Here is an 11,411-nt window from a genome sequence, read left to right as displayed (position 1 = left end):
ATTCTTGATTCATTTTTCTTTTCTTTTTCTATTTTAGCCAGTGGTTTTGCATTTTTAAGTCTGAAAACAATGAAAGAAGAAGCTTCTCTTGATTGTCCACAAGCAGCATTTAGCACTGCATGATGCACTATTCCAGACACAACAGTGTACCAAAACGAAGGAGGAAAAGGTGTTAAAAGGGGGGGAAAGGTGTGGGGAGGAAAAGAGCATGTCTTATTCTTCTCAACTTATTTTACATGCTCTGCAGCATGTGACGAACAGTAAAACTTCTTATGGGTAATAAAGTTTGATAGGTTGTTGAACTGGATATCACAGAGGCGGCAGTACTTGCCACTTCCAGAGTTGTTCACTCCTTTATTGGCTGTGGGTGCTGCCTCCTCGTTTGGGGACTTGGAGGTGGGTGACATGTTCTCGTTGGAGTCAGCCTGGTTCTCAGTGGTCCACGTGGGTGAGGGATTCGGGGGTTGGCTGTCTGGCTGGGGCTGGTTCTCCTGCTGTGGTGGAGCTGTGCCTGAATGCTCCTCGGGCTTGTGCCCCCCGTTGACGATGACCATGCTCCGGTTTTTGGGCAGTAGAGGAAGGGGTTCCTTGCCAGGGTGGGGGCAGCCATTAGCAGCAGGCTGCTGGATCTGCTCTCTGGCTGTTCCCGTCTCTCCTCCTCCTCCTGCACTTCCTCCTCCCCCGTTAATGCTCTGCTCCTGCTCACTAGCCTCTCCCTGCATCACTGGTCCCCCGGCCACGTAATCGGTTGGCTTTATCCCAAAATATGGTGATATTTGCTCAGGACCTTTCACCTTCTTTATTGCTCCAGGATAAAGGCAGTGGGGCAGAAACATATTCTTGTTCTCATCTTTTGATGGGATGAGCTGGGGCTCAACAAAAGGCTTGTGTCCCACCACAGGCCCCAGGTGGGGGGGGAACATGCCTCCATTCTGCACCATCACCTTCCCGTTGCCATTCTTCTCACATTTGCCTGGGCTCTTATCGTAGATGTCATCAGAGTTGTTATTGCCTTCACTCTTTACATCTGGGAACATGTTTGGCTCCAGACTGCCACTCTCATTGTGTTGCTGCGCGGTGGCAGTGGCTGTTGCAGGGCAAAAGTTCTGCTTGTGTGCCAGGTAGTTCTCCACCTTATTAAAACTTATCTTGCACACTGCACATTCATGATAGTCCAACAATCTTTTAGGAGAGCTACATGTCTTGTCAGGGACTGGCGAACACTTTTTGCTTAGATCAATGGGCGCGTCAAGCTCCTGCTGCTCCACGGCATTGCATTTGGGAGTCAGAATAGGTTTAGTGACAGTCAGAGAGGCCTCCAGGTGTTTGGGTACCATACCTGGGAAGATGTCACACCGGGGTTGGAAACGATCTGCTAGGCTCTCTACAGCTTCCTGTGATGTACAAGCATTTATAGGAGGAACTCCAAGGAAACCTGGTTGACCCATAGGGTGCCTCTGGTGGTCCTGGTCAGGGAGACACATCTCGTATATCTTCCTGCGCTTGCGGGTTCTCATGGTTCTCTGCATGGAGGGCACCTTGTTGGTGGACATACGTTTCATGGGAGGATCATGACGTGTGGCACAGTAGTACTGCTTGTGGACCATGTAGGTCTCATGACGGCTGAAAGTGATATTGCAGGCCTCGCAAGTTGTCTTGTTTGGATCATTATCACTTTCCACCAGACCTGTACTGGGGCTTTTACCATCCATCTGCTTGCCATTCAGCCTTTCCTCAGCCCCAGTTGGAGTAGAGACCTTCTTCACCTGTCCTGCTAGGTCCTTATCAGGCCCTTTAGCCCCAGCATTGATCATGTCCAACACACTGGAGTTCAGACAGGCAGACTGCATGAGGTGGCTCTCAGCCTCGGTAGGGTGGCAGCCAGCCAACATGCTAACAGAACTGTGACCACTGTTGGGACTCACCGCCTCGGGGACCTTATCTGAGAGGGCAGAGAAATCAGGAGACTTTGCCATGTGTTGCCAGCGACTGTTACAGTAGTGCTTTTTGTGGACCAAATAGTTGTCCAGGTTGCTGAAGGTGATATTGCATTCGAAACAGGTGGCCCCTTTGGGCATAAGAGGACTGTAGATGACAGGGGGGTAGCTGTTCCCTCCATGGCGTAGCCTACGGTGAACTAGCTCTGACATTTTAGCCAGAATCTCAGATGCCTGTGGGACTACAGAAATGTCTTGGGAGAAAGCAAACTGAGACAAGAAGGGGCCCATGGGAAATGTAGGCATGTTATGCTGCACAGGAGAGGAGGCCAGCCGGGGGCTGGAGGGCTCAGATTTGATCCTAGTATAAGAAAAACTGGCTTTGTTGCCTGGGTGGGCCTCTCCCTTCTGAACTGAAAGGATAGGCTTCTTCTCAGTCTTGTCAGCCTCTCCGTCTGTGCTGGTCTCCTTGTTGAGGGCCCCTTTGGGACTTCCCAGCAGAGCATCCTTCCTGTTGGCCAGCTCAGAGCGGGCCTGCTGCTGCTGGTGGAGGCTCTCCTCAGACCCCCTGGGGGAATGCTCAGTGCCGTCGCCTTCTCTGTGAAGTTTGCTGCCGTGCCCATGTAAGTCCTGATGCTGTAAGAGTTCCCTGTGGTTCTGGAAGCTGATATGGCAGTGATTGCATCTGAAGGCCGCCTGTGACAGGTGAGACATGATGTGATGCTGGAATGTAATAAGAGAATCTGCCGTGTAGTTACAGATTGTGCATTTCAAGCTGGTGCCAGGAGGGAGGCTCTCTTCCATTTTGACACCTGTGAAGGAGATAAAAGGGAAAAATGCTCAGAATCTCGCCTCCCACTTCTCCTTTAGAGTTAACTGTAGAAATCATCAAGCACTCATGCATTATGCCAAGTTCATTCCTATCCACTAGATTTTTTTATTTTTTTTTTGCTCAAGGATAAACTGTCAACTGTGCTAGCTGACAGCAGGATATGTATATTTCTGAAAAGAAAAGAAAGTGATTTTCCCAAACCTGTGTATAACACTGTCCCTGTGTCATTTCTTTCTAAAACAACACAATTAAAACCCCCTCACTGATAAAAATTGAACATAGCCATCTTAAAGGGGGAAAAAAGTTTTCTTTTCTTGTTTTCTGCACGAACTAATCATTGTCACTCACCACTGTGTGAGGTGCTCAAGTGCATTTCCAGGGCCCTGGCTCCAGAGAAGCTCTTGTTGCACTGAGGGAAGGGACAGATACTGGGGGTGTGGTGGGGTCCAGTGTCATTTTCCTCCACTACTGTCTCTGGCTCCCTCTGTCGCCCGCTGCAGTAGTACATCAAATGGGCCTGCAGGTTCCTCTCACTCCGAAACCAGATTCCACATGCCTTACAGGGGAAGATGTCCTCTGAGGGGACACAGAAAGGGACAAAGACGACATGATATCAGGATACATACAGTATTTTCATATTTATGCACAAGTATAAAGAGCTTGTGTGCATGCATACACACACATTCCTCTTCTATACTTTTCCAGTTCTGACTCTCAAAGCCTGTGTTAAAAGGCTTTTCCACCAAATCCTCAGCTGCTGCATATCGCTGTGTTGGTGCCCTTTCTCAAGGGCAAACAAGAACACTGGACCATCTGCTTACAGAAGCTTCCCTGCTGAGCTGAACCCAGATAGCCCTCGCTAAGTAAACAAACACACTATTTGCATGAGGCGTGTATTTTGCAATTAACACGTTAGTTCGAGCCTCAGTGTGTTTATGTGAACCCAGAACTTGAAGGTCGGTGGCTCTTATCTCCAGTGCATAGACTCATCTGGGTTAATCTACGCCCGGCGGAGACGACGTTCCTTGTTAAGCAGGTGACTGAGAGCTGTGGACTGGTGTGTGTGTGTGTGTATGTGTGTGTGTGTGTGCGTTGGGAAGAGTGAGACAGAAAGGGAGTAAGAACAAGAGCGTGTGTGTGACTGAGCATGTTTAAACAAAAGTACATCTAATTCTAGCTCCTGTACGTGTGTTCTGCTGTGCAGATACTCACTGTTGACGATGGCGGTGGGAAGGATGGAAGCCATTGCGGCCTGCTGTGGCAGGAGCTGGATGCTGTCCAGCAGCCTGGCTGGGTACATGCCCTCGCTCAGAGACATGTGGTTTACTGCCTGCAGACGTGAGTCAAAGTCCACAGCAAACGCCACCAGCTCCTCGCCCTCCATCATGTTCTTGGTGGTGGTGCACCACAGTTGACCACCTGGACAAAAAAAGAGATACAGAAAACATTTAAAAGACTGCTGTCAGAGAGTAGAAAAGCTTTACTACATGTGCACGTTTGTACATGAGCAATTCTAGTCTTAAAATGTCAGAGTCATTGTATGGAACGGAAAAAATATTTGTGTCTTCAAAGTTTCAGTATCTCTGTGGTGTGTTGCATAGGAGTATGTATGTATTGGTGGGGTAATTCAAATGAGGTTTAATAGCATTTTTACATAAAAAGTCCCAAGAAATTAAAGGAGAAAAGCACATAAGCTACAAAAACCTTACTGTATTTCCCACTTTTCCGGATTTCTGCCAACACTCTGACACACCGAAGTTAACTGGATAACTGATAGAGCATGATATCAACAGTTTTCATAGGGTCTAGTTTTTGTGTGATTCCAATGAAAACTCTTCACGGTGAGGTCTGTAGGTTATACAATGTAATAGAGGCACTGTTTCAGGAAAGAAACACTACTTTTTAACTTTTTCATTTTTCACTGCTATGAGCAATGACTGTGAATGAAATTCAATTCACCTCCATTGTCTGGGTCAGTAGAATTTTCAAGGGAGAAATCTCAGACACATCTAAAAAGCTGGTCAAATAAATGTACAACTAAAGATAAATGAAAAAAAAGCTTTTGTAATTTAATGAATAAACCATCTAAATAGTAATTTCTTTCTTCTCCCATGTCTTTTAGGCTACCGGTGCTCAAATCCACAACCAAGGCAAACCTCAGCTGGAGTAAACTGTAGCCTACAGTGCTGCTGTCAGCGAGAACACAGAGAGGTCCTCGATATTATTAGATTGTTGTGTTTTGGGATTAAGGATTCCTCTGAAATCTTCTGAACATATTCATTAAGTCAGAAAAAAGGGGAGGGGGCAGGAGGAAGGAAGGGGGTAGAAGGAGAGGGGGAAGGTTTTAGCTTAGATAATATTTATCTCAGCACATGACAGGCTTTTCAGCTGCACTCCATTTTCCATTGAAGAGATTAAAGTTTTTAATATGACTATTTACAGAAATCTGGCTGAGGAGATAGCAACAAACTATGATACGCTCCTGCTAAATGGCAGAATTAGGACATTGTTTCTGAGGAAAACCGGACAATTAATTAAAGCATGCTGTTAACTTTCAAAGATGTGCAAACAGACCGACGGAGTGTCAGGCTGAGAGGGGACGTGTTTTGAGCCCTGGCTGATATGGGATAAAGTGAGTCCTGAGGAGAGGTGTGAAGGCAGGGGGATGCAGCTACAAAGCCCCCACACATGTGGAACACTGATTACTCATGTTTCCACAAAATCTATGAATCACCAGGTTTAAAAGTGCCCTGCAGACACTGTCAAGGTGCTCGAGTGAGGCTGTGTCTGAAAGCAATCCACTTTTCTGGATTTATCAGAACTAGAAAGCCACGCAAAGTAAACTGTGCCACCATGTTTTTACACTACCACAGCATTATGTATAAATGCTTGTTGAGCTTCTAGAATGAATTGCCCCATTATTTCAATTCAAAATTGAATGTTTCAGATTTCACATTGCTGTTTTGATTAAAGTCTTTCCAGCCCTCCCTATCTGCTGTTGAGGCACTGAAAATTAGACCAGCACAAACGTGTCAAAGAAGTGAAATGGTATTAAAATATGCTATCTCTCAAAGTCCCCATTTGTGTGCAGGCTTCCTATGAGCGTGTGTGTGTGTGTATGTGTGTGTGTGCTCGTGCGTGGCTATGCGTGCATGTCAGCACCACTTTAAAGAGCAGTGCCTATCTGTCGGCCAATCTGCTGTGACGAGACACACTTCAGGCCGCTCCACTTCATCGTTTTGATTCTGTCATACCACACACTGCCTGGAGAGGCCCTTTGAATTTTTATCTCCTAATTAAAATAACAAAACTCCTCTCCACTGTCTGCCCAACTTACCATCAAGGTAGATACAAACTGCCACTGACAATGGTGGGGAATATATCGCAGTCATAGCCACAAAAGTTTCTCTCCTCTGTATGGATCTCTTAGTTCAGACGCACTCATCTTACAAAGAGAATTATGAACTAGAACCTGACACACAGATACAAATCAGTGGTTTTTGGATCAGTCAAAATCACAGATACTGTATTCTCTCCTCAGCTGAAATGAAACAGATTATGTGGAGTCTGATGAAAATGTTTTAGTGCATTTTGACAGTGAAATATGCACTCAGATTGCTACCCTTCAGCCAAGGATGCTACAGATCCATCTGTTGTGTGTGAGAATGGTGGAACTGAGTTTTAAGACTGCATGTCCCCGTTTTACAAAACACTGAGGCAGCACTCTGCTTGTTACAGTTGCTCAACCAAGACAAGGTAGTAAGATGCATGTGCTTTGGCTGCAGGATTATGCTTTAAACTACACTTATATTGTCATTAGAATCAGAAATCTTAGCTGTTTCTTGCAGATCTGTGGCAGTTTTTCTGCAGTTTTGTTCATTCGGCCTCTAGATTTTGACAGTTTTTTAAAAAATATACCATGCTCTGTGCAGCTTTATATCAATATTTCACATAAGTCATTCAAGAATCTAAAACTTAAACAGTACAGATTTGTACAGCAATTTGCTCATTTGCTCGCAAGCAAATACAAGTACATATGCACGGGGAGGTTGGGGGAAAGGGTCAACAGTTAGAGCAAAAGACCAAAACCGTAAGTCGTGAAACTGGGGAAAAGGCTGGGAAAAGTGCAGCTTGTGCTTTGCACTTGTTTGCCTGCTAACTGTCTGCAGTGAACTGCCTTTGTGCAGTGGCCAATGCAGTTGGAATGAAGGCTATTGTCTAAATCCTCCTGCAAAGCACCTGATAAAAGAATAAAGAACTATGACATATTCTAAAAACAATGGAGGAATTAAGGGGAGACAATAGGCCAGCTGCCTCATTAAAACAATCAAAAACGGCATCCTGTATGTAGTCCAGATAATTAAAAACCACTGCTTCCTACAGTCTCTCAATACCATATCCACCAGCTCGCTGAGGCCCTGAGACTATGGCTGTGCTGGCTAAATGCCCCTCTCTTCTCTTTGATTAATGGTTTATTTGAACATGCAGTTGAAGATGAACATATGAAGGAATTCATGAAACAAAATTATAATGCAAACCCTTTTCCCCCATAAGTACTTATACACTAATCAAATGTCACAGGATGAATCACTGGGACGTGGAGCGTGTGTCCCCTCCCCTTTGCCAAAAGCCCTGAGAGATTTCAAAGTGCAGCCATCACAGGGCATTTTTTTTTTTTAATTTTCTCACTTTAAATGAGTTTTTAAGAAATGGTTGTGTACAGTATCTGTATGTATGTATGGAGGAGGGAGGGAGAATAGAGCATGAGATACTTGAGCAGGAAGATACAGTGTGTGTGTGTGTATATATATATATATGTATATACATATCTTCCTGCAACCCACTACCACCACCATAACTTAATGAAGCCACAAACAAATCTCTCATGCCTCGTGCAAAAGCTGAGAGACAACAAAGCAGCAGAAATAACAGAAGGGCCTGGATAATTAAACTGGCCTGAAGACAGGTATTCAAATGTTGGTGTGTAAACAGCACAACTCTTTAATAGTTGAGCTGTAAAATGCGTAGTTAAGCACATCAGCACTTGCCTCTCCCATCTGTCCAAACACATTACCGTTGCAGAGGCCATTACAGCACTGGAGTACAGTCCCACTGCACCATAGCCATGTATTATGGGAGGGGTTGAATGAGGCTTCTGGGAACACTCACATTGGTCACTTGGCATTATCTTAATGCATCGTGGGGCCACGTATATATAAAGCATCACGGTGCACTTTGAGGAACAGGAGAGTTTGCTACATAGGAAATAGTCTGATGACCTTTTTATACATTTTAAAGAGAAAACATTCAAGTATGTGATAGTAGACTTAGTTTGTAGCTCCAGTTTTTCTTTGTCAACCCTGATGTTGATGTGCAAACTTCTTTTCTTCTTTTGCCCCTTAAAGTTCTTGTCTCTGTCTATTGGCTCTGTGCTAACTGCTGGTCTTAATTGTGAAGTGAGGCCAGCGGTGCCTGAAGCCATGGAGAGGGTTGTAATTAAAGACCTCTACTCTTCTTGTCTTCAAATCAGCTCCAACTCCTCCTGGTCAAATGAGAACAAGCTCCTCGTACTTACGAATATCAAGTAACTGCATGTTGTTAACCACAAGCACTTTATTATTATTATTTTTAAACAAAGCTTTATCATAGGAGGAGTAAATTACAGCTCCACACACACAGAACAATTTCCCTGTCAACTTCACTCGATTGTGTGAAAATATTAGTCATAAATCATGGATGAATAATATCTGTATCTGCACCTGTCAACAGACGGTGCTGTGACAAACACTAAACAAATTCTCCTCATGAATACTGGTAAATATTTGGACTGTTTCTGGATCATCAGAGTTGAACACATTAGGATGACTCATGGCTGTCAAACCAAGCTGGAGCAAGCAAGCAGCAGAAAGGAAAATGCTGAGTTAGATCTGAGCACGAACATCATTCACAGGGTCAAATAAGCTTACTATTATTGACGGTACACTAAACTAGAATTAGCTGACTCGACTATTATTTCAGTAAGGCAGTGACACAGATTGACTCCCTACCTCTATCTCTCTTTCAGTCTCTTCCTCCCCTGCCTCCTCCTGCTAATGTTTTCTCTCGGCCACTAGGAGGCACTCTTCCCATGCTCAAGCTGCAGATGGTGGATGTTGGGCCGTAATGATGCAGAGACATCTCATACATGGCAGAGCAGCACAGACGCCAGTCTGCCTATACATCCTTGCAGGTAGGTGCTACACATCTTTCTCTCATGAGAAATGTATTTGGATCAAAAGGCATTCTTCCGACCTCTTTCCGACTCAGTCATGACCTGGAAATTATGTAGTGTACGCTTACATACGTGGAACTAAAACGTTCTATGATTTTTGTTTGTAGTTGTTGTATGTCTATGATGACAGTGATAAAGCATGCCAGGATGCTTTTGTTATTCTTTGACACATTTCATATTTTATTTCTAAAATTTCAGAATTGTAGCAGGCAAAATAATCTTCTGTTTTTTCCATGGAAATAAATAGTGTTCAGTAAATATGTGTTTACAGAGCCCTGACTTGCCTTGTCTAGCCTGACATCCCAAACCTCCCAGATTTCTCAGCTTTTTCACTACAGTGTTCTTACTAATTTTAGCATCAAGTGTTTCTGCAGATATAACCAGTTGTTAGAGCTCATGGATGGCCTTGAGCGAATGGCACGCAGGTCAGACTCCACAAATTAAAAAGTCCTCCCATGGGAGGCTCATACATGCCGCTCTCTCTACAGTATACATTCACAGGCAACAAAGACATAAAAGCAACACAGCACACCGAACAATGTCATTCAGCACACATTTATGAATTGTTTGATGAAAAAAAATTGGAGCAATAATGTGATTCAGCAAATGTTTGACTGAGTAAAAATTAAATGTTTCACTTTGAAATTAAAAAACGTTTTTTGTGGTCAGTCTCTGGAGAATTGTGGAGCTTTTCAATACAGTGAGAACGATCCTGGCAGGGGGATGTTGTAATAATTTAGAGGGAGGATAAAATAGAAATGAATTAGCAGCTATTTTTGCTCTTTTAGGACGCAAATAACAAGATATTCAGATTTAAATTTGAAATGTACTGAAATGTATTCAATTAAAGGAGGAATAATTCACTTGAAACAAACTTGTTAAAGATGCAATAATAATAATAATTAAAAAAAAACTAAAATTCTGCAAAGATTCCTTCTTTTTGACAATTGTATTTTTCCCAAACAAATGAAACCTACTCCCATAAACAGTAAATGGATATAGAAAACATCTGACCCTTTCTATATTGCAGTTCTGTGCTGTCAGTCTGAGACAATACCAGACACAAATTCCTCCAGTACAAAGCTGTTCTCCCTCATTAGCTGCCACACAGTCTAGTCCACAGTAAAGTGGACTAGACTATTAAAGCTCTGACTGGCTCCTCTCCTCTCTGCTCTACTCTGCTTTATTCTTTATTTGGACAGGTTTGTCCCATTGAGCACTCTATTAGCTCTCCTTCTCTGTGGGTAGTGCTGCCTGTGTCCTGGTTGTGGCCAGTCGACATGTGTTTACTGCGGCCCCTGCTGCGGCGGCAGGCTGGTCGGGGGCCCGTCCTGACCAAGCCCTGCTAATGGGACCAGATGACCCCTTGTGACAGGATGCCGCTGTGTTGAGCAGATCCTACCACTCTCTCCCCTCCAGCTGCGGCCCCATGGCACGTGTCCCCCTACCCATCATGCTTCGGCAGGAGCAGGTGAACGGCGGAGGGCCAACAGTGGCGAGCTCAGTTTTCCTGGGGGACCAGCATGGTTGTGGGCCGCTTTGTGTGTTTTTAAGTGTGTGGGTGTATGTATGTGTGTGGTTGGGGGGTGGGGGGTGCGGGGGGTGGACGCGGACACGGACGCCAGCCCTAATGCAAATGCTTGCTATTTAAAAAATGGAAGCCTCTCTCCTGCTCTGTCTCTCCTCTTTGGAAAAGCCTATTTTGGCCTTCTGGTGTTGGCAGTGATTTTTTTTCCCTCTCCAGACGGACAGAGAGCCAGATAGATGCACCTGTCATCCATTTTGGAATTCAACATTATTGATCTGGTCAGGAGGAATGGAATTTATCAACTTGCGTGTTTGTCTTCATAAGCACTTATCGATTTGCGCCTTAAAACATACAAAGTATTCCTGTGCCTTATTTATGAGAATGCTAACTTTTTATTTATACACAGCGCAGCAATATCCAGAAATAATACATACATACATACATACACACTCTCTACACACACATGTACATGTGTACACACTAGTCACTGGTGCAACATCCCAGCATGCCCTCTGTTTCTGCACCCCTGTAATTCTACATATTGCTTAAAGTATGTGCTAATTCAATTTTCTGTCGGTTTGCAAGAGAAATAAATAATCTGCAGCTAAAAGGCCTAATTGCGTTTGTCACATTGTGTCTCGGTGGCTGGTGCATCGGGAGCACAGCCGCTGCCCTTGCTCATTGCCATTCTGTCGTTCTGGCAAGCCCCCGTGCTGCCCCAGGTATCACCACGCGGCCATCTGGAGCCGACATCTGTCTCTCTATTGATCACAAGGGTTTAGCACTTGATCAAACAGACTGCGACAGGAAATTGCTCTTTTCCCCACAGAAAAGGCCAATCGC

General features: G+C 44.5%; 1 protein-coding gene across 3 annotated transcripts in view; it reads right to left on the bottom strand.

Moving 5' to 3' along the window:
- Nucleotides 1-44: 44 nt before the first annotated feature.
- The window catches only part of zfpm2a (zinc finger protein, FOG family member 2a), a 113,944-nt gene continuing 102,577 nt past the window's right edge, over nucleotides 45-11,411 (bottom strand). For all 3 annotated transcript variants that reach the window (XM_020611607.1, XM_020611608.1, XM_020611606.1), the window contains 3 exons: nucleotides 3,982-4,188; nucleotides 3,118-3,345; nucleotides 45-2,749 (listed from right to left, as the gene is read on the bottom strand). In XM_020611607.1, the coding sequence (XP_020467263.1) occupies nucleotides 228-2,749; nucleotides 3,118-3,345; nucleotides 3,982-4,188 (2,957 nt within the window). In that variant the 3' untranslated portion in view covers nucleotides 45-227. The remainder of the gene's footprint in view (nucleotides 2,750-3,117; nucleotides 3,346-3,981; nucleotides 4,189-11,411) is intronic.

The sequence above is a fragment of the Monopterus albus genome, unplaced genomic scaffold (genome assembly GCF_001952655.1).
Source record: "Monopterus albus unplaced genomic scaffold, M_albus_1.0 scaffold116.1, whole genome shotgun sequence".
Taxonomy (NCBI): Eukaryota; Metazoa; Chordata; class Actinopteri; order Synbranchiformes; family Synbranchidae; genus Monopterus; species Monopterus albus.
The sequence above is the reverse complement of the archived record's forward strand: the minus strand, read 5'-3'. Positions and strand labels throughout refer to the sequence as shown.